General features: G+C 52.8%; 1 protein-coding gene across 4 annotated transcripts; it reads left to right on the top strand.

Moving 5' to 3' along the window:
• Positions 1–1,625: 1,625 nt before the first annotated feature.
• LHX2 (LIM homeobox 2) lies at positions 1,626–23,753 on the top strand. 4 transcript variants are annotated; one of them, XM_023217228.2, is made up of 5 exons: positions 1,626–2,484; positions 3,976–4,178; positions 5,119–5,522; positions 11,126–11,331; positions 22,870–23,753. In XM_023217228.2, the coding sequence occupies exons 1-5, from the start codon at positions 2,365–2,367 to the stop codon at positions 23,155–23,157; spliced, it is 1,221 nt and encodes a 406-aa protein (XP_023072996.1). In that variant the 5' UTR covers positions 1,626–2,364; the 3' UTR covers positions 23,158–23,753. The 4 variants fall into 4 exon arrangements, with proteins under 4 accessions (XP_023072996.1, XP_023072997.1, XP_031789947.1 ...); XM_023217229.1 differs by having other exon boundaries at positions 1,852–2,484; positions 5,119–5,526; positions 11,133–11,331; positions 22,870–23,157; XM_031934087.1 differs by lacking the exon at positions 22,870–23,753 and adding an exon at positions 12,708–12,733 and having other exon boundaries at positions 1,852–2,484; positions 5,119–5,526; positions 11,133–11,341.
• Positions 23,754–27,973: the final 4,220 nt, after the last annotated feature.

The following is a 27,973-nucleotide window of genomic DNA, read 5'->3' as shown; positions in this document are numbered from 1 at the left end:
GTTGCATCCTTCTTCCCAGCTCTGGACACTTACACCTGATGCGCATGTGTAAGACCTTAGCTCTATAGTGGTGCTGGCTGTGATTTTGCCAACAGAGATAAAATTCGTGCTGGCTGTGTTTTTGCCAACAGAGACGAACATGTGTATTTGCACACATGAACACAAGTTCATGTGCTTGGGCATTACACGCATACATATATTTGTGCACACATATATTTGTATGTGAAAGTTACGCACGTGAAAATCATGATTTCATCCTCAACTCTGTACCCTGTGAGGTAAACCGCAGGTCCTGACTATCCCCTTACTTGTCCTGGCAACAAGTCATTTCAGACTGACACCCGCCTTGTCCCTATTAGATAGAGCCAAACCTGCCTTCGAAGCAGACCCAGATGGGACTCTGTAACTGACGTGTTTATTCAGTTTTTGTCTACAACCATTTTATTTCCTAAATCCCTCCCCACCAGACACCTGGGCATTTCTCTCCGGTCCCCAGGAGGCTCTAGGGTGAGCATGAAGCCTGGAGGCTGGGGGTGGCAGTTGGGATTTACCCAGCACGCTAGGTTGTTGGCCCCTGGTGAGGTGGTGCAGCCAGGCGGATAAGGAGGACTCTCGCCATCAGCGGGGTCTGAGACAAGGTGTGCCCAGTGGGCAGAGAATGGGCCTGTGGTTTTTACGAACCTCACTGATACTGAATGTATCTTGGAGTGAGAAAGTTTTTAATGGAAAAGGAGAGGGAGTGATGAAATAATTTGCTAAGTGCCTACTATGTTCCAGGCATTTTACATCTACAGTCTCTTTCATTCAACACATCCATGCGGAGGAGAGCTTCTTGTCTCCCATTATAAAGGTCAGAAACAGGCTAAGGGAGGATAAGTCACTGTTTAAGTTTACAGTGCATGTAAATGGCAGAGCTAGGACTCGAACCCTGGCCTTTTTGAGTTCCTAAAGCCATGCTCGCCCCCACTCTTCCAGGCTGGGGAGAGAACGGGAAGAGCGAGAAACTACACGCTGGGCTGCAGATTGGGCCCTAGCGGGCTTGGAGCGTGGATATGCTGGCTGATCCCCCTCCCCTGGAGTCACAGCTCCCGCCGGTCTCGCCTCTCAGGCTCAGCCGGGTACCCAGGAGGCTTGCCCGGCCGCCTGCAGCCCGCTGTGCAGAGCCCGGGCCGAAGGCGGAGCTCGATGGGAAACGGCCGAAGGCTCTTGCAATTCTGCCCCAGGCCTGCCTTCCCGGGCCTCCCAGGCGGGTGCCGGAGGCCGCGGCTCCAGGCCGAGGGGAGACTGCAGTGAGACGAGCATCCCCTTGCTGCGCCTTCTTAGGATAGAGGGTTTAATTTTCCTTTCTGAAGATATCGCAGGAAGCTGTTCGTATTTTAAAAACTCCAAACCCCGCGCTCTCCCTCCTCCCTGCCTTCCCCCCACTCCACCCTCCAGCCTCGCCCACCAGCTCCCACCATCTCTACTCTCCTCTGCTCCTCTTGCCTCTCCCCTCCCTCTGGGGTCTCCCGCCTTCCCGGAGCACGCGCTGCCAGGGCCTGGGGCGCCGAGCGGCCAATGGCACGGCAGCAGGACGTGATGTCAGGCGCGGCTGTAGAAAAGGCGCGGAGGCTTGCGCTGGCGCGGACTGCTGAGCCTGGGCTGGGCTAGGCGCGCGCTTGGAGAGCATTGCGCGCGGCTGGGCCCGCGGCCGGCGGCTCCTCCTCCCACTCTGCTCCTCCTCTTTTTTCTCCTCCTCCACCTCCTCCTCCGCCGCCTCCTCCTCCTCTTCCTCCTCCTCTTCAATTCTCCCGGTGGCTCGGCTCGGCTCGCAGGCTTCAGAGAAACCCCTATTCCAGTCGCCGACTCAGCGCCCAAGAGGGTCGCCTTCGGCTGGGGGCGCACCCCAGGGAGGGGAGGGGTCCAGGCAGCTGGGCCGCCGCGGGCACCTAGCAGCTTCTGGGTGAACCCCGACCCCAGCCGTCGCCGCCTCGGGCAGAGTTTGCGCCCCTGCTTTGCGCCCCAGGCGCCGAAGCCGGGCGGGCGATGCCCGCGGCGTGAAAGCGCCCGCGGCGGGCGCCGACCTCTGCCCTAGTCTCCTGCTCCCCCCGCCCCGCTTGCCCCGTGCCCTTGTGACCCTGGCTTTGGCGCCGTCGCCCAGGCGCCCCGCAATGTAGCTGCCCCCGCGCCTCGGCTGGAGGCGTCCTGCCCCGCGGGCGCCCGGGGCCCGGAGCCCGGCCTGGGGGCGCAGCCGAGCTCGGGCGGGGCCGGGGCCGCGGTGGCGATGCACCGGGCCCGTTAGCGCCAGGAGCGCCAGGCAGCTGAGGCGGGGGGCAAGCCCTCCCTCGGAGGAGCCGCGCCCCCGGCCCCGCCGGTCCCGCCGCGATGCTGTTCCACAGTCTGTCGGGCCCCGAGGTGCACGGGGTCATCGACGAGATGGACCGCAGGGCCAAGAGTGAGGCTCCCGCCATCAGCTCCGCCATCGACCGCGGCGACACCGAGACGGTAGGCGCGCGGTTGTGGGGTCGGGGCTGAGAGCTGGGATGGGGCCCGGCCAGTCAGCGCCTCTGCTCCCCGAAGTTTGGGGAGCGTCCTTCGTGCGGCACGGGACTGGGTGCTGGGGATCCTCGGTCAGAATGCACGGCCGGTGGCTCCCGGTTCAGGGGAAACCCGGCTGCTGGGACGGAGAAGGGAAACGAGGTTGAAACCGAAATCTCCGCCCTGGTGGGTACAGGAGAGCATTTCTTCGGAAGTGGAAGCGAAGTCCCATCCGCGGCCCGGGGCAGCTTCCTTCTTACCTTGCCGGGCGCCGGGGTCGACAGCCCCGCGCTCTCCTCCACCTCTCGGCTCCGGTTGCTGGCGGCGCCGCGGGCGGCGCCAGGGAAAGGCGAACCAGCCGGGAGCACTGGGGCTCCAGCCGGCTTGGGCCGCTCTCAGCTTTCCGGCAATCGAGGATCTCCCTCAACCCCCTGCGCGGTTTCGGAGGCCGAAGCCTTCGGGGCCAACATTTGTCGTTGTTCGCGTCCCCAGACCTTTGACTGGTCAGACTTAGCCAGGTCAGGGCTGGGAGTTCAGGCTCTGGCCTGGCCCTCGCCGAAGGAGACTCCATTCGGATCTCTACACCTGGCTCCGCGGGCCCAGCACCAAATAGCCAGTTCCTCGCCTCAGACCTCCCTGGGGGCCAGAGGAGCAGACACTGCCCAAGTAGCGGGCCCAGAAGTGACCTTTAGGAGGCCGCGGAGGTGGGGAGCATGGGAGAAGCTTCTCTGATCCGGGAGCAGGACCAGCGGCCCCAGTGGCCTCCCAGCCTCCTAGCCCTTCTTCTGTTAGACCTTCTCTGCTGGTCAGTTTGGATAGGGGAGGATTTGGGTTGAACCTGTCCTTCACCCAGGGACTTTGAGGGTGTCCCTGCACCCCACTCACCTCATCCCTGGACCCAAGAGGGCCCCAGCCCCTGTGGCAGAGGAGCCAGAAGTTGGCTGACTTGTCCTGGCCTTAACCTCTGGCCTAAGGATCCAGGGATCACTGGAGCTGGGGCCCAGGAACTCTGCTGTCTCTCCAAAGAGGAGTCTGTGTGGAGGGTAACTTAATGGTCACCTTACCCCCTGCCCCCCGGCTCATTTAAGAAGCAGTTTAGGGAAAGCTCTTGGAGGGCTTGACTGGAGTAGCTGTCCTGGTCCCTAAACACAGCCCCAGCATTTTGGGGGAAAGAACAGGGAGGACTGGAAGGGAGAGAGGTAAGCAGGAGAGCCATTTAGGCCAGGATCCCGGCCTGGGCCGGTGGCAGGCTGGGGCTGCGCTGGCGGTTCTGGTTTCTGAACCGCCCAGAAATGAAAATGGGCCTTTTGGGGTGGGGGGAAGCGCGCCGCATGCCTTGGCAGCCCCCTCCGCGTTCAGGGCTAGCTGAGGCCACAGAGGGAGCTGTGGGTGCCAGTTTCGCGGAGGGGCCGCTGGCTGACGCAGGCGCTGCGGTCTTCCGCCTCCCTCCCTTCGCAGACCATGCCGTCCATCAGCAGTGACCGAGCAGCGCTGTGCGCTGGCTGCGGGGGCAAGATCTCGGACCGCTACTACCTGCTGGCGGTGGACAAGCAGTGGCACATGCGCTGCCTCAAGTGCTGCGAGTGCAAGCTCAACCTGGAGTCGGAGCTCACCTGTTTCAGCAAAGACGGTAGCATCTACTGCAAGGAAGACTACTACAGGTAGCCCCCCACCCAACTGCCCCTCAGGACCCCTCCCCCCAGTCTCAGGCACAGTCTTACAGTTTGGCCCTCTCCTTTCTCTTTAGTCCCAGAAGAGGGTTCACTACTCAGGACTCCCCCCTGCCCCGCCCCAACTTCTCCAAGCCAGCACAAATTGGGTGATAACCTTTTAAACCAGCAATTTGGGGAGCTCTTGGAAAGGTCTACAAAGTAAGAGAACCTGAAAAAAAGCAGAAGCTGCCCGCCCGCTCGGAGCTTAGACCACAAAAAAGCTTGAGTTGGGATCCTTGCTCCCCTCTCTCTTTGAAGTTTCTTGAGTTAATCTGAGGTTATAGAAACAGGCACCCCTAAACCTAGGCAGCCCAAGCTGGACAGAAACACAGTTGGAAGGAGAGCTGTAGGAGTGGGTGCATTTCCAGGTCTTTTGAGAAAATGGGAGTGAAAGCTGGCCAAGATCAAAGAACCAGAATCACTAGCAGACTCCAAGTTCCCTGTTTCTCCTTCTCCCCAGTTTTAGGGTTAGGGTCTATGTATATTCTCTCTGTTGTCTCTCTTTGCCTGTCTCTGTGTTTCTTCCAAATTACAAAAGTCAGTAGGATTCCCAGGCGCTGGTTTGGAGGGAGGAGTAAAGGTTGAGAAAGGGGTAAGTGGTAAGTGTCTCCCTCCACTCCCAGATAAAAGCTTTCCTAGGGCTTGCGGAAACTCTGGGTGAAGTAGAAGTCTTTGTAGGCATGAGTGTGTCAAGGGAAACTATTTTAGGACAGGACCAGGCCTGGGTCAAAATCTAGTTCTCTCTCCCCCGCCCCGTCCTCCAAATAAAGGCCGGGTTGTCCATCTTGAGGAGGGGATTGCCCCCCGCAGTAGCAGCGGCACCTGGAGGAGGAAAAGGGGGGTACCCAACCGTGTGTTCCCACAGCCCCTCCCTCCATGGTCCCTACAGGCGGTTCTCTGTGCAGCGCTGCGCCCGCTGCCACCTGGGCATCTCCGCCTCGGAGATGGTGATGCGCGCTCGGGACTTGGTTTATCACCTCAACTGCTTCACGTGCACCACGTGTAACAAGATGCTGACCACGGGCGATCACTTCGGCATGAAGGACAGCCTGGTCTACTGCCGCTTGCACTTCGAGGCGCTGCTGCAGGGCGAGTACCCCGCACACTTCAACCACGCTGACGTGGCAGCGGCGGCCGCTGCAGCCGCAGCAGCCAAGAGCGCGGGGCTAGGCGCAGCAGGGGCCAACCCTCTGGGTCTTCCCTACTACAATGGTGTGGGCACTGTGCAGAAGGGACGGCCGAGGAAGCGCAAGAGCCCGGGCCCTGGTGCGGATCTGGCGGCCTACAACGCTGGTGAGTGCGTGGCGCGCGGAGCGCCCCCGTAGGGTTGGGGGAAAGTGCGAGTCCTCGACAGCCGGGAGCTGGAGTGAATCTCTGTATGCTGGGCAAATAGCGAGCCTTAAGCACCGGAAGGCCTTGCAGAAGGGACGTTAGCCCCCTGGGCTTCCAGCCTGTGCGTCTTCCGCTGGAGCGGGAGGAGAGGGTGCAGTGGTCCCTTGCTGCCCTGGGTGCAGGGCCTTGTCTCTGATACACTGTTTTTTTGGAGATGGCTTTTTGGTTTGGGCCTTTGCCCCACTTTGCTGGGCAGGAAGTGCAGGGATGGAGAAAGCAAGGCGGCGCTGACACCAAACAGGCTTTGGGTTGGCGCGGCTGAGTGGGGGGAGCTGCGGCGGCGGAGGAACAAGGCAGGACGGCGAAGGAAGAAGGCAGGGCGGCGAGGGTCCCAAGAGAGAGGGCTGGCTGTGGCCAGGGGCGCCGAGCTCGGCCTGGTGTGCCGCCTGACGGCATGAAATGTCCAATGGGCGGCAGGCTTGGGGATCTCGGGCTTGGGGAACTCAGGAAAGCAAAGGCTGCGGATCCTTTTGCTCGGCCCAATCCTCCTTTAAAGCCAGGTCTCAGTTTTCCCGGTCTCCTTCCTCCGAGTTTCCTGGCGCCTGCTGGGGTGAGGGCCGCGACCCTCGGAAGCGGGCGCCCGGGCGGGACGAGACCCGAGACCCGAGCAGGCCTGGCCTCGCGCCGGGGTGGAGTGGGGTGGGGTGAGGTGGGGGGCTCGGTTCGGATTTCCGGCATCTTTGAACCTCAGGCCATTCCCGGAGAAGCTCTGCCCCCTCCCGCGCCCCTCCCTGCTCAGAACAGCTGCAGAGGTTCTGAGTCCCGGCAAATGAGCCGTCAACATCTGCCCGAAGTCTGCAAGGCCCGGAAAGGTTTATGACTCTCCGGGCTTCCGAACTAGAGTTTATTTGCAATTATTTTCTTTCTTTCGTTTGCAACAGAATTAGATTTGGAGATTTTGTGTCCTTCTTCCTTTTCCCTTTAGTTAATGCACAAGTGGAAAAAACAAAAACAAAAACAAACCCAAGACAGTCCAGAGGGGGCTACGGCGGGAAGAAATCAGTTATTTTCATCTTAAAGAATCTGAGTTGAATATGGAGGGAAATGAGGGGCGGGTGGGGGTGTCCCTGTTCGCTCCAACGAAATCGCTTGTTGGAGGATCATGGGGCGTGTGTCTGCGTGCGGAACTGGGAGGAAAACGCAGCCCCCAGTTTGGTAAATGGTGAAGCAGCAGTAGGCCGGTCGGTGGCGCGGATCTAAGATTTGCTGACGGCACTACCACAGATGTGGCTCTCTGGAACTTCCATCCCTAATCTCCTACCACCCCGAAAAAAAAAGACAAAACCGAGTTCAGACCGGCTCCCCCCAAACCAAGCCGCTTCTATTTATCAAGTGGGGTCAACTTCCACTCGGAAGCACCTCGCGGGCTCGGCTCCAGGGCACCTGGTGGCTGGGGAGCTGTATTGTTTTCCTGGTTACGCAGGTTCGGCGCCAGGTTTAGGATTGTGCAAAAAGAGAGTAGAAGGTACGGAGAGTTATTTCTGCTTTTTGCTGTTCAGCCGCCGTTTCCCCCAGCGAGATGGGCTAGAGGCTGAATTTCAAGCCTTGTTTAACCTCTACAAGAGACACCCTCCATTCAGCCCATCTCACTTTTTCTCTGGCCTCCCTCTCTCTTTTTTTCCTTTTCGCTCCCTGCGTCCTTTCTCTCTATCTCTGTCTCTGTGTGTGTCCCTGTTTATTTCCGTGCCCTCCTCTCCGACCTTGGCCGGGGCTCCTAGTCCTGGGAGAAACGGCGTTCGGTGCACCAGCGGTGGCTATGCGGCTTACTCTTTCGGGGCTCACGGGACTAGGTTGGGCAAAGAGGGGATCTCCCCGGCCTCTCGGGGCCCAGCCCACCCTCCCTAGGTTTGGCGTCCGCCCTTCTCTCCCCTACCGCACTGGCAGGAGAGAAATAGCCGCAGTGTGGGCCGCGGGGCAGTTACGACTGGAAAGCGGGGACCCTGGAGGGTGCGATCGTGGACAGGGTGTGCGGGCGTGGGTCGTGTGCGTGTGCGTGCAGGGTTCCGACCGCGGGGACACGAGCTTGTTTGTGGCAGTGTCCCACATCCAGTGGCCCAGTCACGCGGACCCCTTGCAAAGCCTCTTGCTCTGGGAACAGTCCCTCCGAGGCGCGGCGTCACCTTACTGAAGGGCGGCAAGCTGGGGGCCTAGTGGGGAGGGGGCGCCGTCGGGGCGGCCGGCGCTGGGCTTACAGCAGAGCCGCGGGCCGCGGGGTCGGAAAGTCCTTCCGGGGCGGGGCCGCGGCGGCCTCTTCCCGCAGCCCCTCGGGCCCGGGCCCGGGTGGAACGGAAACCTCCCCCCACCCCGGGCGGCGCTGCCAGCAGGCTGGGGGCGCGGGAACGGCGGCAGGAGCGGACGAGGGGCCTGGGCCGCGCACTTTGCGCCTGGGTTTGCGCGCCGCGGCCGCGGGAGACCCGCGCGGACCGGCCGGACGCCCGGCCTCCCCCAGCCCCAGCTTTTTGTGTGTGTGTGCCTGGCGGCGTAATTACTGATTTGATTCCAATCCATTATTTAGACAATTGAACCTACAATCTCGTCTTTAGTAAAATGAGGCGAAGTCAGATTTGATTACAGGTTCAGTCCCAGCGACAAGAGCTCGAAACCCGATGGGTTAATAACAGATCACGAGTAAATTATTCATGATTTTACGAGCTCTTTAGCTCCATTGAATCGGCCTAATTGAGAGGAAAAAAAAAAAAAAGAAGAGAGAAAGCCCGGGTCCTCCCCCTCCCCTCGGCCCCTCGCTCCTCCCCGGATCCGATCCTGGGGAATCTCGACCCGCCCCCGGGCACTGGAGGCGGGAGTGAGGGGGTTCGGGGCGCCGGCCAAACCTGGGCCCCACGGCTGCCTCCCCCGCCGCCGCCCCCTGCCCTCGCCTCTGGCCGGCCTCGGCCTCGCTACTTAGGACCGGCTCCTTTCCTTTTTTCTCCACTCCCCTTCTTTCCCCTTACACCACTCCCCCGCCAGTAACGGCTTCGGAAAAGGCCTCCCCCGCAGGGACCTGGTCTCCTGGAGCCTCGGGATTCAGCTCGGCCACCGGACCCTCACCACAAGCTGCGCTTGTTTCCGGGACTCGCTTTCCCCTCCGCTCTCACTGTCTATTTCTTGCTGTCTTTGTAGCCTTCGCTCTCCGGTTCTCCCGGCTCCTTCGCTTTCTTTTCCTCTGTCTCTCCTCTCTTTTTCCTGGCTCTGTCCATCTACCGTCCCTACCCCCTCGGTCTTTCTCTTCCTCCATTCTCCCTTTCTGTGTTTGTCTTTTCTCTCCTTTCTCTGCCCTTTCTGTCCCCCTCCCCCACACCACTACCCCACCTAGGCGGCACTCAGGGCAGGTCCCTTGGGCCCATGGGGGCGCCGGGGTCCCCACGGAGCTCATTAACAGCAGCCAGGCCCAGGCGGGGGCTCGGTGGAGGGATGGGCCCAAAGATACCCCGTAGGGAGGCCTGCCCCACCCCCAGTGGAGCTGGGGACTGGGGGAAAGAAAAGGGTTGCTCACCTCAGCGGGTTCCAAGCAGTTCTGGTGGATCAGGTTCAGAGGCATCCTCTGATCCCCTTTAAATTGCCGGACCCCCCGCTCTTCACTCTGGGCGTGCTCTCTGTGGGAATGCAGCCCCGGGGGTGAGGGTTCCTGAGTGCGAGTGGAAAGAGGCCCCTAGGAGGTGTAGCCCCTAGCTAACAGCTCCAAAGGCAGGGGCAAGACCTGTATCTTACAAATTCTCTCTGCAAGGGACTATTCCCTACCTGGGCAGGGGAAGGGGGGAGGTCACCCGCAGAATAAAAGTTCTTTGGAGGTAGTGTGGCCAGACAAAATGCAGGATCCCCAGTTAAATTTGAATTTTCGGTAAATAACAAATACATTTTTAGTGTAAGTGTTCCTGGCAATATTTGCATTTTGGAAAAATAACGAATAAATTTGAAATATGTAGTATAAGTGTCCCGTGTAATATTTGAATTTTAGATAAATGACAATTTTTTAGCATAGCTGTGTCACCTGTAGTATTTGAATTTTAGGTAAACAACAAATACATTTTTAGTATAGGTATGTCCCTTGCAATATTTAGGACATGCTTACACTAAAACATTATTTATTATTTTTCTGAAATTTATATTTAACTGGGCAACCTGTATTTTCATTTACTAAATCTAGAGCTCTGTTATGGGTATGTAATAAGGACACAAGATACCTTCTCAGTTCCCCACTTTAGGCGGACTGAATGTACACCCCTTTTGAGGCTTACCCCAAGGCAAGACCTTAAGTGTGGCATGGCTCCGGAGGTGAGGAGGGGACCTTGGGAGGGGCCCTGCAGGTCTCCATCAGCTGCCAAGTGGCTGAGCAATTTTCTGAGACCCAGGGTTTTACCCATATTCCCCACCCCCAATGCCAGTCAGGCATTGGCAGCCTGGCCCCCATGAGGCCCCTTGTGGATAGGGACAGGCTCCCTCCTCCCTTCGTGGTGTAGTGGAAGAAAACAAGGAGGACTCCAGTGCTCAATCTAGGCTCAACACATCGAGATCAATCTAGCCTGTTACCAGTGGTGTGGCTGTGTGCAAGTTGCTTCATTTCCCTTAGCTTTAGTTTCCACTTCACTAAAATGGGAATAGCCACCTCTCTGAGTGGTAATGATGTACAGTGACATTTGTAAAGCCAAACACACACCACAGGTGTCTACTACATGTTTATTTCTGCCTCGGACTTCCTTCGCCTTCCACTCTGGCACTCTCTGTGGACTGCGCAGATCTCTGAACTTCCCCGAGCCTAACTTGATCCATTTGTTCAACGGGGAAACAACCATCTTACAGGGTAGTGATGAGGATTAAACTGCAAAATGCAGTTTCCAACCTTTGGCCCAGTGCCCGAGGCCTGGGGTCTTTCAGTACTTTTGGATGTGGCAAAATGAGCGTGAGTCTCTGTCTCAGCAATTTCTAGGTGCCAGTCCGAGGCACGGTAGGGGGAGATGGCGGAAAGCACTCATCCTTAGAGTGCCTTGGGAAACAGGAGGAGTGCAGGCCCAGTGACCTTGTCCTGCCATGTCCGAAGTCAAGTGACTTCCCTTGCTGAGCCTCAGTTTCAACATCTGTAAAAATAGGAAAAATACTACCTGGTGCTCCTAGGATTGTTTTAAGTACCTAAAGAAAATGTGCCTGGAGAGCCCTTTAACACATCACCTGGAGTTCATTCAGCCATCAACAAGTCATAGCAGTTGTTGTTGCTGCTGCTGCTACTTTTGTTTTCATTATCATAACATAACGGCTCAGAATGATTTTTGGATTCTCCCAGAGCCGGGATTCAGTGCTGCAGTTCCTAGCAGAGTGATCCTGGGTGGATCACTCTCTCTGAGCCTCAGTGTCTCCATCTATAAAATGGGGGTAATGTCCCCAGTTTATTGTGCCGCAGACATGCAGCAGGGTTAAGGATAGAAATGTTTGGCAGCGGGTAGGACGAGGGTGGATTTGGCATGGGGGGCGGGTCAGGAAGTTCACCCACCAGCTCTGTGTCTGCTCCCTAGCGCTAAGCTGCAACGAAAACGACGCAGAGCATCTGGACCGTGACCAGCCATACCCGAGCAGCCAGAAGACCAAGCGCATGCGCACGTCCTTCAAACACCACCAGCTTCGGACCATGAAGTCTTACTTTGCCATTAACCACAACCCCGACGCCAAGGACTTGAAGCAGCTCGCGCAAAAGACGGGCCTCACCAAGCGGGTCCTCCAGGTCAGCCAGGGCCAGGGCTGGGGGCATCTGTGACCACCGGGGATCTGGGTGGAACCCTGCACCCCCCGCCGTGGGCCTTGGAAGGACCTTCCACCATGTGTCTGCTTCTCTGTGTGTTTATCTTTCTCATTCTCTTTCTTCACCTCTCCAGCCTCTTTCTATCTGTATTTCAGTCTTTCTTCCTTACTTTGTCTTTTTTCAGTTTTTGCCTCTCTGTTTTTCTGTTTGTGTATGGCTCCATCCTCTTTGTCTCCATACTTGGTCTCTTTTCTTTCTTGTAGACAATTCTTAGTTTCTGTTTGTTATTCAAGTGACACTCGTTTTCCACATGTTCATGTCATAAAAGATTCAAACATTTCAGATAAATCTAGAGGCCGCCCCACCCCATCCCAGGACGTCCACCCAAGGTGACTATCGTTAGCTCCTGCTTCTTGCTTCTCACCCACTCTAGTTTCTCCTCTCTTGCTGTCTGCCTCTGTCTCACTCCCCCCTCTCTCTTCCTTCAGGCATCTCTCTAGATTTATCTTCTGCCTCCCAGACTCTCCTGGAAGCAAGGTTTGGTGGTGGGGATGTGTGTGGGCAGATTCCGCGGGTGGGCAGGTGGGGGTGGGGCTGCCCAGAGGACATGGTGGGGTGGGGAGTGGCTGGGTGCCTGTCAAACTGAGCAGAACTGCACTTACATATGTGAGTAACTTCTTAATAGAGAAGATCCAGAACTTTCACCAGATTTCCACACCCTCAGAGATGTTAAGAACCCTAGTCTGGAGGCACAGGAGGAGGTCTCAGGCTTCTGCATGACCCAAAGTTGTGGCGAGTCGTGGGCCACACCTCAAACTGTCAGCTCCTCCTTTTACTCATTTTAGGGTCTTAGGCAAGTCACTTGACTTTTTGTAGCCTGTTTCCTCATACATGAAATGGATACAATAAATTATGCTGTGGAGTTGTCCAAGGAGCCACTGAAATGACGCGCCTGTGGTGCGACCTGACACTTGCTCAGTGGATGGTAGCCAATAATAGTATCAACTAGATTCATTAGCTGGTATGAATTCACTAGTATGGGCAATTATTCTGGTAGCTGGACCTCAGTTTCCCCATTCATACAAAGAGAAGGCAAGACAATGCCTCCTCCCTTTATAGCAAGTTTAACCAATTTATTCTTCAGAACGTGTGGTTATAGTGCCAGCGACACACATTTTGAGGGTAGAAAACCGAGGGGCGAAGTAACCGGACAGTCTCACAACAGGAGGGAAGGTGGTGGGATTCGAGTCCAGGCCAGTCTGACCCACCCTCCAGCCCCAGGTCTCCGGGATTGAGGGCTGGGAGGTGACAGAGGGGGGATGACGGAGACGGAGGGCTGCGCAGCCGTCCTAAGAAAGTTCTTGTGAGTTTTTCAGAAACTTAAAAAAAATTAAAAAAAAAAAAAAAAAGGCCTTTTATGGGGCGGGTTGAGGCTGTGACGCGGCGCAACCGCAGCTGCAGCTCCGGGGCGAGCCAGGAGTTGGGACCCCTAGGCCGCTGAGGCGCCCCCTTACGCAGCGCTGCCTACGGGGAGCGGGCGACGGGCTTTCGGCGAGGGAGGATTGGGTGACGTAGCAGAGGGAGGGAGCGCCGGCCAATGGGACGCCGATGCGCCTCTCTGGGCCCGCCCCTCCCTCAGGGTCCGTTTTGCTTTCGAGTCCCACTGGCCTGGGCTCCTGGTGGAATGGAGGACGTGGTTACACTCGCTGGGGTAGCAGGTCTGTCTCGTCTGTTTCCTTAGTTCTTTGACTTCTTGGGGTTAGGTCAAGGACCCTCTTTGGCGCCCCCTCCCTTCAGCCGTGGGTGAGTTCGGACTGAGGACTTGGGGTTGCGCTGCCTTTTCTCTGGTTGTAGTACCCTTCGTCCTTCCCCAATCCAATTGCTCTGTGGCAGGGGTGTCCAATCTTTTGGCTTCCCTGGGCCACATTGGAAGAAGAAGAATTGTTCAGGGCCACACATAAAATACACTAACATGAACGATAGTTGTTGAGCTAAAATAATAATAATAATAATATTTTAAGAAAGTTTACGAATTTGTGTTGGGCCACATTCAAAGCCCTCCTGGGCATAGACAAGCTTGCTCTATGGAGTGGGGCCAGGGGAGGGAGGGCAGTTACGAATTAATGCTTGAGCTGGGGATGGAACCGGGTTCAGGAAGACCTGGGCTGGGTTCTCTGGCTGTGTGTCTTGGACAAATTAGTTACCCTTTCTGAGCCATAGATTTATCTGTAGAAAGGGCACCATTAGGGCACACACCTCTCTCAGTTACTCAGATTAAATGAAATGAAAAGTAAGTACCCATAGTTGAATCAGAATCTCCAGTGAGAGCCAGTCTTTGTTGGCCTTGGGGAGGCAGGAGGCTTGGTCACCTGACTTAGGAACAAATCAGATTTCCAGGAGAGGTACCTCTTGTTCTTTCATCTGATGAAATATGTATTGACACCAGACCCTGGGAACACAGAGATGAATAAACCATGGTCCTGGCCCTGAGGAAATTCACCTGTTAGGTATAGAGACATGTACAGTTTCCTCATGGTGTGATCCGTTGGGGCACCTACTGAGGGAGCCCAGAGGAAGGACCAACTATGCTGTGTGCCAGACATCATGATTCCTCTTCCCCCACTATCCAGATGAGAAGGTGGAGGTCCAAATGATCTCCACTTGTCCCAAATCACACTTTGCTAGTTACCTGCAGATCTGGACCAAAATCCAGGCCTGCCTGATCAATGGACATAGTTGTTTCTACTTTGAGCCAATCTGGCAATGACTGTCGGAGTGTGAGTTTCATTTAGGGTCTGTATATTGGGGGTGGGGCATACGTGTAGCACTGTTCTCCCTTTTTCCCAGACCACATTTGCACAAATCCCAAATATCCCTTATTGCACATGGTGATGCAGCAGTTTACAAAGCATTATCTTTCCAGTCACGTGTCTACCTTACCTTAAGATTTTTCTGCCCATTTTACAGATGAGAAGCTTAAGACCTAGTAAGATGAGGTGATTTGCTGCTGATTACAGGAGCCAGGCATTGGCAGGGTAGGGCTTGCTCCCAGGTGCCCTGACTGCTGATGGGGAATCTGGGGTACATGGGATGGGAGCAGTTTTAGGTGAGGCAGTTGGTAGTATGGCTTTGAAAGGTAACAGACTGGTTTTAATCCTCTCTGACTTACCAGCAGTGAGATTTGGATGCTTTAATTTCTCCTCTCTGAACCTGATTCCTTATCTGTGAAATGGGGATGAGAAGGATACCTTACTGGTGGTTGCACAGAGTAAATAAGATGATATACTGTGTAATTTACAGAGTATAGAGTCAGGACCCAGGCATGCTGATCTCATTCACTCATTACACAGTACAGTTCAGTCTCATGTGCTCATTTACATGGTACAGTTCAGTCTGCAACCCTCTTTGCACACATTTTAAAAATGTGATTATCTTCATTTTGGAGATGATGAAACTGAGGTTCTGAGAGTCTAGAACCCTGGCCCTGAGTCTCACAGCTAATAAGTCATGAAGCCAGGAGTCAAGTTCAGATTGGTCTGTTTCCTAAGCTCTTTCCAATATTACACATGGAGGGATTGTGACTTTTCTCCTATTGGATCTGGCTGCAGAGTGCAGCAGTACAGTGGGAGAGGAGGGAAGGCGTAGGTCACAGATGCCATGTCTTGGTAGGGAAGCAGAAACCTTTAGTAAAGTGCTCATCACATAAAAGGTGCTCACATTTGCCATCAGCAGCAGCATGGCAGCCACAATACTCACTATCAGTGGGCGAGGTGACTAGGAGACAGAATGTTCACTTAGACGGAGGTCCTCTAAGACTTTAAGCCTAACAAATGCATGGAGATAATTTCTCACCACATAGAAGTCGCTCTGAGTTGCTTTTCTTCCTTCCTGTGGAAGGGCCAGGGAGGCAGAATATTAAGATGCCCTAGGCTTGGGGAAGCGAATGATGAGCTGATTGATTTGGGTGGATGGAGGTCTCCCTAGGGGTTCCCTGGTGTGCCTTTGGAAGAAAATACATTTTAACCACCAACAGTTTAAAAACCATCTTTCATGCTGGGTGTGGTGGCTCACGCCTGTAATCCCAGTACTTTGGGAGGCTGAAGTTGGCGTATCACTTGAGGTCAGGCGTTTGAGACCAGCCTGGCCAACATGGTGAAACCCTGTTCCCTACTAAAAACACAAAAATTAGCCAGGCGTGGCGGCACACACCTGTAGTCCTAGCTACTCAGGAGGCTGAGGCAGGAGAATCACTTGAACAACCCGGGAGGTGGAGGTTGCAGTAAGCTGAGATTGTGCCACTGCACTCCAGCCTGGGCAACAGAGCAAGACTCTGTCTCTAAGATAAATAAATAAATAGCATCTTTCAGGTAACTAGTTAGTTATAATTAACCTGTGTGAGAATTTAAAAGTTGAGAACTCTAGCTTTCCTCTGGCCACTCACCTGTTTGACAGATATATTGACTGCCATGTGCCAGGCAGGCTGGAGGCACTGAGGATTCAGCAGGGAACAAGACAATGAACAAGATTGGCTGGGCGCGGTGGCTCACGCCTGTCATCCCATCACTTTGGGAGGCTGAGGCGAGTGGATCACCTGAGGTCGGGAGTTCAAGACCAGCCTGGCCAACATGGTGAAACCCGTCTCTACTAAAAATACAAGAATTATCTGGGCACGGTGGCATGTGCCTGTAATCCCAGCTACTTGGGAGGCTGAGGCAGCAGGATTGCTTGAGCCCAGGAGGTGGAGGTTGCAGTGAGCCGAGATTGCACCATTGCACTCCAACCGGGATGACACAGCAAGACTCTGTCAAAAAACTAGTAAATTAAAATAAAAAAAAAAAAAAGATGGTGAACAAGACCCCATTGGAACATCCACCCAGAGGGCATTGTGGAGCAAGGTGTAGGATAAACAGTTGACAAGGTACTAAGATTAACCTCTGTGTTTTTCTTTTAAATGATTCTAAGATCATATAGGTTTGGGAAAGGCTCAAGGTTGACTATGTCTTTCTCTTGGAGATCAGAGCATGTTAGCATTAATACAGGCATTGAGAAATCTGGAACAGACTCAACTTTGTCTAATCTAACATTTCCCAAATTTTATTTGGCCATAGAATTCTTATTTAACTCTTGAAAAGAAATAAAATGGTGGACGTGCTAGGTAGGAAAAATGCAAGGGTACAACGAGAGCGTATAACACAGAGACCTGACCTGCTGAAGGAGGTAGTCAGGGAAGGCTTCCCTGAGGAGGAGGTGTGGTTTATATCAGGGCAAGTCACTTCATTACTTTGAACCTCCGTTTCCCCACCTGTAAAGTGGTCTCTTTCTTGCCTGTCCGTCACCTAGGTCAGTGATGAGTGTCCAATCTAGTCCTGGATGTCCTAAGCTGTATGGAGTTTCACAGACGATTTGGCCTGAACCTCTCATTTCAAAGGAGAGGAAATCAAGAATCAGAAAGGTGGAGTGACTCTCCCAAGAACCACAGCAAAGTGGTTATAGGCCTGGGACTGGAACCAAGCGTTTCTGATTTCCAGTTCAGTGGCTATTACTTTCGGTTCTTTAAAGAAAACTTTAAAAGTTTACAAAATGCTAGAACTGCCATACCAACAGTTTAGAAAACTAGGAAAAACAGAAAAAAAAAAGCCTTACCCTTCTAAGAGCACAGGAATCCAATAATTAAAGTGTGTAATTTAGAGGTTAAGTAGTGGCTAAGGGCATAGAACCAGTCTGTTGGAATTCACATCTCCATTCTGGCTGTGCAGTAAGAGGCACACAGTCTCTACTCCTGCAAATTGGCAATAATATTCACATCTACCTCATAGGGTCATTATAAGGACCAAATGAGTTAATGTGTAAAATGCTTAGGACTTTGCTTATAAAATGCCTGGTGCTGGCTGGGTGTGGCGTCTCCCGCCTGTAATCCCAGCACTTTGGGAGACAGAGGTGGGCAGATTGCTTGAGCCCAGGAGTTTGAGACCGGCATGGGCAACATAGTGATATTGCATCTCTACCAAAAAATATAAGAATTAGCCAGGAGTGATAGCATGTTCCCATAGTCCCAGCTACTCAGGAGGCTGAGGCAGGAGGTGGAGACTGCAGTGAGCTTTAATCGCACCACACTGTACTCCAGCCTGGGCAACAGAGTGAGACCCTGTGTCAAAAAAAGAAAAGAAAAGAGGCCAGGCACGGTGGCTCACGCCTGTAATCCCAGCACTTTGGGAGGCTAAGGCAGGTGGATCACTTGAGGTCAGGAGTTCGAGACCAGCCTGGCCAACATGGAGAAACCCCATCTTTGCTAAAAATACAAAAATTATCCGAGTGTGGTGGCACATGCCTGTAATCCCAGCTACTCAGGAGGCTGAGGCAGGAGAATCACTTGAGCTCGGGAGGCAGAGGTTGCAGTGAGGCAGATCGTGCCATCGAACTCTGGCCTGGGCAACAGAGCTAGACTCTGTCTGGGGAAAAAAAAAGAAAAAAGGTCGGGTACGGTGGCTCATACCTGTAATCCCAGCACTTTGGGAGGCCAAGGTGGGCGGATCACCAGGTCAGGAGATGGAGACCATCCTGGCTAATACGGTGAAACCTGTCTCTACTAAAAAATGTAAAAAATTAGCCGGGCATGGTGGCTCATGCCTGTATTCCCACCTACTTGGGAGGCTGAGGCAGGAGAATAGCTTGAACCTGGGAGGCAAAGGTTGCAGTGAGCTGAGATCGTACCACTGTACTCTAGCCTGGGCGACAGAGCGAGACTTCATCTCAAAAAAAAAAAAAAAAAAAAAGAAAAAGGATGGCTGGTACTTCGTGGAGAATAGTATTCATCATTATTATTTTCTTTATGAAGGGACAATACCAGAGGACATAATTTTTTTATCCTTTTTTTTCACCTAACAGCCATCACAAGACATTTCCCCTGTGGCATCGTGGAGTGGCTGTGTCATGACTCCCACTTGCCGCATCTGAGTGGACACTTTGGATGCAGCCATTAGTTTGATGTTATTAAAAATGCCATGATGGGCATGAAGCTTTCATCTTTTGGCTGATTTCCTTAGCATCCCAGGTGGGGATTTGCTGGGGGCAAAATGTGTTTCCCACTGGCCCTCCTGGCTTTCTTGATGAAAGAATTCTGGGGAAGGAGGTTTGTGAGGCAAAACACAGCTTGCATGGCCAGGTAGTGCCTGGGAAGGGGGCAAGAAGCAACATGTGCTTCTTCATCTACCCAGGACTTATTGGAGGTCTACTGTGCACCAGGCTGGGGCACCCCGGCCTGGTGTTAGTTGTGTCCTGATGATTCTCTGTGTGAACTTGGCCTTGTTGTCCCAGACACACAGTCCAGAGAACTTGAGGCATGTGAAAAGAGAGGCCTGTCAGTTTCAGAAGATGGGTGGGTGGGGCAGATCGCACCTTGTTGCTTGTGGCTGCCTAAGAATCCCAGCTGGTCAGAACCCTGAGAGCCATATGATGTGGTCTAACCCTCTTGTTGTACAAGTGAGGAAACTGAGGCAGGTCCAGAGGTGAGGGACAAACCCGAGGTCATGTGGCAATCCCAGGACTGGAAGCTGCTCTTTCCACTGCACCATAGTTGCTTCTCTGTTTATTCATTCATTTATTCACTCATTCACGGGCTTGCTACCTCCTCCGTCAGGACCATGTGGCAGGGAGAGCATGGACTCTTTTAGGGCAAATGGTCCTAAGTCTCAGGTTGCCCTTTGTGTGACCTTTGGCAAGTGACTTCACCACTCTGACCCTCTCGGGTTTTTAAATCTATACGGTGAGGGCAGGTACGGTGGCTCACGCCTATAATCCCAGAATTTTGGGAGGCCGAGGTGGGCGGATCACCTGAGGTCAGGAGTTTGAGACCAGCCTGGCTAACATGGTGAAACTCCGTCTCTACTTAAAATACAAAAAGTTAGGCAGGCATGGTGGCAGGTGCCTGTAATCCCAGCTACTTGGGAGGCTGAGGCAGGAGAATCACTTGAACTCGGGAGGTGGAGATTGCAGTGAGCCGAGATCACACCACTGCACTCCAGCTTGGGGGCGACAGAGCAAGACTCCATCTCAAAAAAAAAAAAGAAAAAAGAAAAAACAAAATTAGTCAGGTGTGGTGGCGTGCACCTGTAATCCCAGCCACTCGGGAGACTGAGGCAGGAGAGACTCACTTGAACCTGGGAGGCAGAGGTTGAAATGAGCCGAGATGGCGCCACTGCACTCCAGCCTGGGTGACAGAGCAAGACTCTGTCTCAAACAATAATAATAATAATAATAATAGTAAATAAATCGATAAAATGGGAATAATAATAATCGAACCCACCTACTTAGCTTTTCATGGGAATAACCTGTGACAGTGCATGCTGGAGGGTGGCATGGGGCCTGGCACATAGTAAAAGGTACATACATGTCAGCCACTCCTATGACTACATATTACTGGTTCTTAATCTCTGCCAGTGTCTGCCATGTGCCGGGGGATATGAAGATAGCATAGACAGGGTCCCTGCCCCCATCAACCTCTCAGGAGTGGGCTTTTTGAAATACCTGGGAGAGAATTCTAGTGAAGCCCTGCCTTAACACGAAGAACAAACCCCACACAATCCCAGAGCAGACTGGCTTTTAATCAAGTTGTTGAATTTTCATCCACCGGATTCCCAGCGCCTCAGCTCTGGAAAGCAGAGAAGGCAGTTGTGGACGATGGTGTCATTGTTTACAAGCCCACTGTTAGGGGCAACAGCCTGAGATATAGCAAACAGCGAGCAACTAACCGGGTCCAGCCCTGCCTGAGGTCTTGCAGCCCCGGATGGATGAGCAAATGAGCATTCAGCAAAGCACCCTCCACCCTCGACCCAGGCTCCCCACTCCAGCTACTGCTCAGAGAGTCAGATGCACAGAGCACAGGCTGCTCACGGGTCACACGCACACAGGCCAGGACAGAGGCAAAGCGGCGGCACAAAGGCTCCGGCCTTCTCCACCCCAATCTGCATGACTCTGGGGAAGTCACTTCCTCCCTATGAGAGCCTCTGGGAGCTTTCCCCATCCATTTTCTTCATCAGCTATTCCTTAGGCCACCAGGACACAGTCTCTCCCCTACAGATTTCTGCTGGCCGGGAAAGGGAAGGATCCCCCGACCCCAGGGAGAGCATGTCGAAGGTGGTCTGAGAAGCACTGCACTTATTTGCCAGCCCCCAGAAGGGGTGATGGGCTTTCTTTGGGCAGAGAGCCAGGGAAAATGTGCCTTCTTCCCGGGAAGATCCAGCGCTGAGGAGGGAGCTTGGTTTCTCCACTTCACAGGGTCTGGATCTCCCACTTTACTCCAAGATTCTCGTGGATGTGCTTTTAATTGAGCCCCAATTGTGTTAGGCCACCAGAAACGGGGATTTGAGGCCACAGGCCCCTGCAGCCAGGGTGGTCCCAAGGGGTGGGTGGGGCCAGGAGTCAGCCCTCCCTCTCCTGCCAGAGACACTGGGAAGACAGGCAGATGCAGGACATCTGGAAACGCGCAACTGGACACCCCAGAATCTGCAGAGTGCCCTGAGGCCCTTTGTTTTATGGGGAGGCTTCTGGCGGGTGTTTTCCTCACGCAAAGGGAAGTGAAGGGGCCCTGCCTTTTGGGCCTTTTTCCTTGGAAGGTTCAACACCCCCCCCCCCACACAGTGGCCTGGATTTCCTAAGCCCCTCCCAAAGTACTGCGTGGACCTCTGGGTACAGCGGGTCTCTGTGTTTGTGCTGTTAGATGGGTGGTTGTACTTGGGTACTGGCTGTGTAGATGAATTTCTTTTTTCTTTTTTTTTGAGATGGAGTCTTGCTCTGTGGCCCAGGCTGGAGTGCAGTGGCATAATCTTGGCTCACTGCATCCTCTGCCTCCTGGGTTCAAGCAGTTCTTCTGTCTCAGCCTCCCAAGTAGCTGAGATTACAGGAGCGCACCATCATGCCCAGCTAATATTTTATATTTTTACTAGAGATAGGCTTTCACCATGTTGGCCAGGCTGGTCTCGAACTCCTGATCTCAAGTGATCCACCTGCCTCAGACTCCCAAAGTGCTGGGATTACAGGCTTGAGCCACCATGCCGGGCTTGGATGAATTTCAGTGTGTCTTCCTGAATGCATATAGGCGTGTGTGCAAAGATATGGGAGTGGACGCGTATGTGTCTGTGCCCAAGTAAAATGAAAGTAATCCCATGTTCTCTCACTGACATTCTTTTCACACCGAGCTCAGCCCCAGCTCCGAGCCCTGCCGCACATCCCTCATAAGCCGATACGGGATGCAGCAGGTCAGGAGAGAGACTGCGGGTTTCAACTTCCCTGGCCTCGCTTTAATTTGGCTGCTGTTCCCACGCTGCCTACCTCCACCCTGAGACCTGAGACCCAGTGGCCCAGGGTACCTGGTGGCTTCTCCAACCGATGATGGGGAATAGGTTCTGTGTCTTTCACTTCCTCTTAGTAACTCATTATTATTGCCTGATTCTCATGTGTTCTTTATCCCATTCCCAGACTTACTGACCACGAAACATTTAAAACATTTTACCAACAAGAACTTGTGGGGTTTATTGTCTGCTACAAGGCAACTGCCAAAAAAGGAAAAAGAAAAAAAAAAAAAAAAAAAGGAATGTCTCAAACAACCATTAGGAAAAGGATCAAGATTTGTCTGGTGTGTGTGTTTGGTGTGTCCGATAGAAATGCAACTTGAGGCACACATTTAATTTTAAGTTTTAAATGTTCTAGTAGCCTCCTTGAAGAAATGAAGAGAGACAAGTAAAATTAATTTTAATAATGTATTTTGTTTAACTCAGTATAGCCAAACTATTATCATTTCAACATGTAATGAATATAAAAATTATTGAGATATTCTACCTGCTTTTTTTTCCATATTGGGCCTCCAGATAAGTTGTGTGTTTTCACCTGCAGACTGGTTGAATTTGGTCTAATGCCATTTTAAGTGCTCAGCCACCATACGTGACTCGTGCTGTGACCTTCAGGAGTAAAGCTCAGCTCTGGAACCTCCTATCAGAAAGAGAAGCCCAGCCCATTAGATAAAGTGAAATTTTTGTTTTGTTTTATGAAGAGCAAAATATTGGTCGGGTGCAGTGGCTCACACTTGTAATCCCAACCCTTTAGGAGGCTGAGGCAGGAGGATCGCTTGAAACCTGGAGTTTGAGACCAGCCTGGGCAACGTTGCAAGACCCTGTCTCTACAAAAAATAAATTAAAAAGTTAGCGGAGCCGGTGATGATCACCTATATAGCCCCAGCTACCCAGGAGGCTGAGGCAGGAGGATCGTTTGAGCCCCGGAGTTTGAAGCTGCAGTGAGCTGAGACTGTGCCACTGCACTTCAATATGGGGGACAGAGCCAGACCCTGTCTCCAAACAGAAACAAAAACAAAAAAACCCAAAAAGCAAAATATCGCCAACCTGACTTTTTGGATCCTCTTCGCAAAACGCAGATTAGTGTCCCCAGAGGCAGCAGAGCTCTGAGTGAAGCAGTCGGGGGTATGCTCTGCCTGCCTTCTGCTCAATAGTCCTTCCCTATCGTCCCCTGCAGGTCTGGTTCCAGAACGCCCGAGCCAAGTTCAGGCGCAACCTCTTACGGCAGGAAAACACGGGCGTGGACAAGTCGACAGACACGGCGCTGCAGACAGGGACGCCATCAGGCCCGGCCTCGGAGCTCTCCAACGCCTCCCTCAGCCCCTCCAGCACGCCCACCACCCTGACAGACTTGACTAGCCCCACCCTGCCAACTGTGACGTCCGTCTTAACTTCTGTGCCTGGCAACCTGGAGGGCCATGAGCCTCACAGCCCCTCACAAACGACTCTTACCAACCTTTTCTAATGACTCGCACCCTCCCACCCCACAATTTCTTTAAAAAAGAAATTATCTTTAGTTGAATTCCAAGTGTATTTTAAAATAGAGGCTTTGAGCAACTAACTAACCACATTTTAGGATCTCGCCTGGAAACAGAGGAAAAAAAAAAACAAGTGTGCACCCGGCTAATGCAGTGGTGTGGACCGAGGAACAACTTGGAAGATCTACCTGCAACACAACATTTGTGTCACTGTACAGTTTTGTGGACTGAGCGAGGAAAAACAACAAATAATTTAAGTTGGCTAGAGCTTCTGTATTTTCAAAGACTGCCACGTGCCTTAGGAATACTGTTTTATCTCCATACTTTGGATGACTCGTTCATTTTTCTCTCCCTCTTTTTCTCTGTATATTTATGACCAGAGCAAAAATGTAAAAAACAAAAAACAACAAAAAAAAGTTTGTTACTTTGAATAGTCCTAAAAAGAAAAAAAGAAAAAAAAAAAAAGGAAAAATCAAACCCCCTCCAACGGTCGCTTTGTTGTTTTAGAATTTTAAGGTGGAAGTCTGTTCGAATATCAGAATTTGTAAAATCTAACCAGTAATAAAACCACTTATCGAAACTACTTGGTCCTGCTGCCATTTGGTTGGGTGTGAAATTCACAGGACCTAAGAGTGTTACTGAAGCCCAGAGATAAATTCTAGGTCTTCACGTATTCATCAGATATTCCTGGGGCTCCTGTCTTATGCCAGGGTTTGGACAGATTACGGAGATGCAGAGACAAAGATCCAGTTCCTGCTCTCAAGGAATCAGTGGTGACACAGGACAGACAAAAGAGATCTTAACAGGGTGTGATATGTCCTCAAGTGGAGGATATGCAAAGTCTCTTCTTTTCTTTTCTTTTCTTTTCTCTTTTCTTTTCTTTTCTTTTCTTTTCTTTTTTCTTTTCTTTTCTTTTCTTTTCTTTTCTTTTCTTTTCTTTTCTTTTCTTTTCTTTTCTTTCTTTTCTTTCTTCACACCCTGCCAGATGCTCGTAATGCAGAGGTCAGAGGCTCTTTTCTGCTCCTGGCTGGGCTGGAAGGCATGTCAGGCCATGAGGCAGGCCTCCTGAAAAACCTGCAGCTTTTCCCTATGAGTAGGGAACGCAGTTACCAAAGGGCAGCTTAAGCTCCAGTTTTCCTAATGACACAAAATTTGAAAATTGCCAGAGAGGGCAAAAGCGAATGAATTCTGTTCCTTTCCTAAAGTTTTAGGGAACCTCAGAAACCCAGAGAAAAGACACACCCAGAGAGGAGGGAGGGTTGGAGCTAGGCAGAATGAGGTTGGAATTCCTACTATTGAGCCGGGTGAGCTGGAGGAAGTCATTGCATTTCTTTGGGCGTCAGTTTCCTCAGCTATGAGATGAAGGAATGACCCTTGCGCAGCAGTTGTAGTGGGGGCAAAGGTAAGATGTGTTGAAGGGCCCAGCAGAAGGCCTGACATAGAGTAGGGCTCGATGCATTGTAGTAAATGACAGATAGGTGATGTGAGGACTCCGCAGGTGGAGAGCAGGAATGTGTGTATCCAGGCATCCTCTGGCATTGCTGAATGCACCAAGCAGGTGTGGTGTCTGTCCCCCAGACATCTGACACCCCTCATTTCTCACTGTGAGCCCTGCTTCGGGGTACTCTGCTACCAGCTTCATTGGATGTCAGCAGTTACCCACCCAAATGTCCCTGCAATGACTCCACCAACTTGATCATCCAGATGGAAAATCATGGCCACTGTCCGGAGGAAACAGCCAGGCAAGAGTGGCAGAGGCACCATCCAGTCCAGGACTGGAGTCTCTCTCTCCTCCTCCCTCTGCCATCATTGTTGGGACAGGGTGGAGGGAGGGAGTGGGGCAGGAATGGGCTGAGTGTGCTTCAAGCCCAGACTGACTCACTTTCTGAAATGTTTTTTAAAAAGCCCAAGCGCATTGCGTGTGCACACACACACACACACACACATACCCACAAACAAACAAAAAAAACTACTGTTGTTGTTATAATGTCTGGCAAACAGTAGGAGCCCAATAAAATTTTTGTAAACTTTTATATTGCATATAGTGTACACACATTTGTAATGAACAGCCTGATTAATGTCTTTCAAACGAACACACCCATTTAACTACCACCCAGAATCAAGGTGTAGTATACTTTCAGCACCCAGAAGTCTCCCTTAGGGCCCCTTCCTTCAATCTCTCCCAAGATGCTCCTATTTTTAAAAATCTGTTTTTGATCAATACATTTCTTGCTGAATGAATTCAGGAGACTTAGCAAGATTAGCCAACTTACAGCTAGTGGTGGAAGAGCCAAGATTGGAGCCAGGTCTGTGCCCTCAGATCGAAGGCTCTTACCCTCAAGCAGACACATGTTCATAGTCACTCATCCAAGCAAGGGGGTTAAGAACCTCAACTTTTCTACCTGCCAAATGGGGTTATGGAATCTGTCTCCCACTGATGACTCTGCGAGGGAATGCAAGCAGAGGGCCTGGACTGCAGACAGACAGACACCATGACGCCAGTTACCCCCAGCAACTCATACGGGTGCCCGCAGACACACACGCATGCATGCACATTCTTGAGGCATTCATGGATGGATAGACCTACAGGCTAAGGTCCTCACACAAAGCCACACACACACAGATGCTTGCAGACAGACATAAACAGGCCCAGACGCTCACCAATCTACCTAGACAGACACCCAGACCACCCCACACAGGGAGCCCCGCTCATAAACCTGGGTGTACACACATGCAGATACTCACAGGCACCCAGACGCCCCCGCGTAGCCCGCTGTGCCCCTTGCTCAGGCCCCAACAAAGCTGAGTCTGATTCCTATCTTGTCAGTCAGCACTGGCACCCAGTTGGAGAGGGCCCTGGAATGATGCCCGGGGGTCTACCACCCCTGCATAAGAGCAAGTTGAGAAGCCAGGGCTGCTGTTGGGCCAGGGGTGGGGATGCCTTGGAGGGGGCATTGCTCTCCCCAGGCTCAGAGACTAAGACACACACAGACTTGGGAAGATAGGAACAGAGACAGGGACAGAGACAGGGACAGTGACAGAGATACAAAGGTAGAGAGAGAGACATGGGCAGAGAGAGAGGCAGAAAGGCAATAGAGAGGGGGAGAGAGGAAGGGAATAAAACAGCAACACAGACAGTGAGGAGGCAGAGACCCACAGGGATGGAGACAGAGACGAAGAGAGTGTCAGAGACACTGGAGACATGGTGAGACACAGAAAGATTGAGATTGAGAAGGAAGACTTGGTAAAGGGAGACACTGGAACAGACTCAGAGGCTGAGAGAAACCAAGACTGAGAGAAGCAGGAGAAACAGAGATGGCTCCTGTGGGACTGGGAAGGAGAGACGCTGAGGGAGAGGGAGAGGTGAGCTCAAAAGCCAGACAGAGGCGGAGTGCGGTGGCTCACGCCTGTAATTCCAGCGCTCTGGGAGGCCGAGGTAGGTGGATCATGAGGTCAAGAGATAGAGACCATCCTGGCCAACATGGTGAAATCCCATCTCTACTAAAAGTACAAAAATTAGCTAGGCATGGTGACAAGTGCCTGTAGTCTCAGCTACTCGGGAGGCTGAGGCAGGAGAATCATTTGAACCTGGGAGGCAGAGGTTGCAGTGAGCCGAGATCATGCCACTGCACTCCAGCCTGGTGACACAGTGAGACTAGGTCTCAAAAAAAAAAAAAAAAAAAAAAAAAAAACCCAGACAGATAAATCAGCGGCGACTCAGACTGAGTGACAGCAGGTAAGGGGAGGCAGGTGCTGAGGCTGGTAGGCCAGCTCTGTCCACCATAATGAGAGGGAAGGAGACAGTACCGTCACCACAGCCACCTGCAGCTCTGGGGACCTATCCAAACCTCCCCATATACTGACTGCAGTGGGGATTGGGGGCCACCCAACCCTCTATAAATATGGAGAAACACCTTGTTCTTGAGACCCACACCCAGGCCTGGCATTAGGCAGTCTTTAGGGGCTGGGGTCTCCACCCTAGCCCTACCCCACCCTGCCAAGTCTGCCTTCCTCCAGGGTGGGCAGGTCTGGAGCAGAGGGAAGAGAGCTTCGCACTCTTCTCTGCTCTGAAAGAGTTTTGGCAAGGTACTCAGCCACTCTGAATCTCAGTCTCGTCATCTGTAAAATGGGACCAATGGTGTTCACTTGCAGGGTGCTGTGGGGACTCGGTGAAAGCCTGTGTACCTGCTTTATTCATGGTGTGACTAACTCCCAGGGGGCCACAGTGATGGCGTGAGGAATTGTCTCAAAATTGAAAGAGACTCAAAGGAGGAGATGGGTTGGGTTGGGCTCTTGAATGAACAGAAGGTGATCACATGCAGAAGTGAGCAAGGGAGGATTCCTGGCTGAGAAGCCAGATCACAGGCAAGAGGATGTGCCGCAGGCTCGGGAGTGGAGGGCAGCTTCCCAGCTGGGGAGGCCCTGGAGAGGCTGGTGAAGCTCAGCTCGAGGGGGACCTTATCTAAGGCTGGAGGATGTGATGAGGCCAGGGGCCTGGAGGTCCAGCAGGACCCCCCTGCTCTTTCTTGGGTGACAGAACCCCTCTCCTCCCCGTACTTATGCTGGAGTTCCACGTGGCAGCACTGGCTTCCTGGAGAGCAGTGTTTGCTGCTGTGGACCGTATGGCCTGCTGGCATGGATGGACAACTCCAGGCTACACCTGCCAGCCGCTGCCCCAGGGAGGGCCACTGTGGGCTCTTTGGCTCCTGGAGACTCTGTGTGGTATGACCTCGGCTCACTGCAACCTCTGCCTCCCTGGTTCAAGCAATTGTCCTGTCTCAGCCTCCCCGGTAGCTGGGATTA

Source organism: Piliocolobus tephrosceles, chromosome 14 (assembly GCF_002776525.5).
Source record: "Piliocolobus tephrosceles isolate RC106 chromosome 14, ASM277652v3, whole genome shotgun sequence".
NCBI classification, from domain to species: Eukaryota; Metazoa; Chordata; class Mammalia; order Primates; family Cercopithecidae; genus Piliocolobus; species Piliocolobus tephrosceles.
This window is presented reverse-complemented; position numbering and strand designations above follow the sequence as displayed.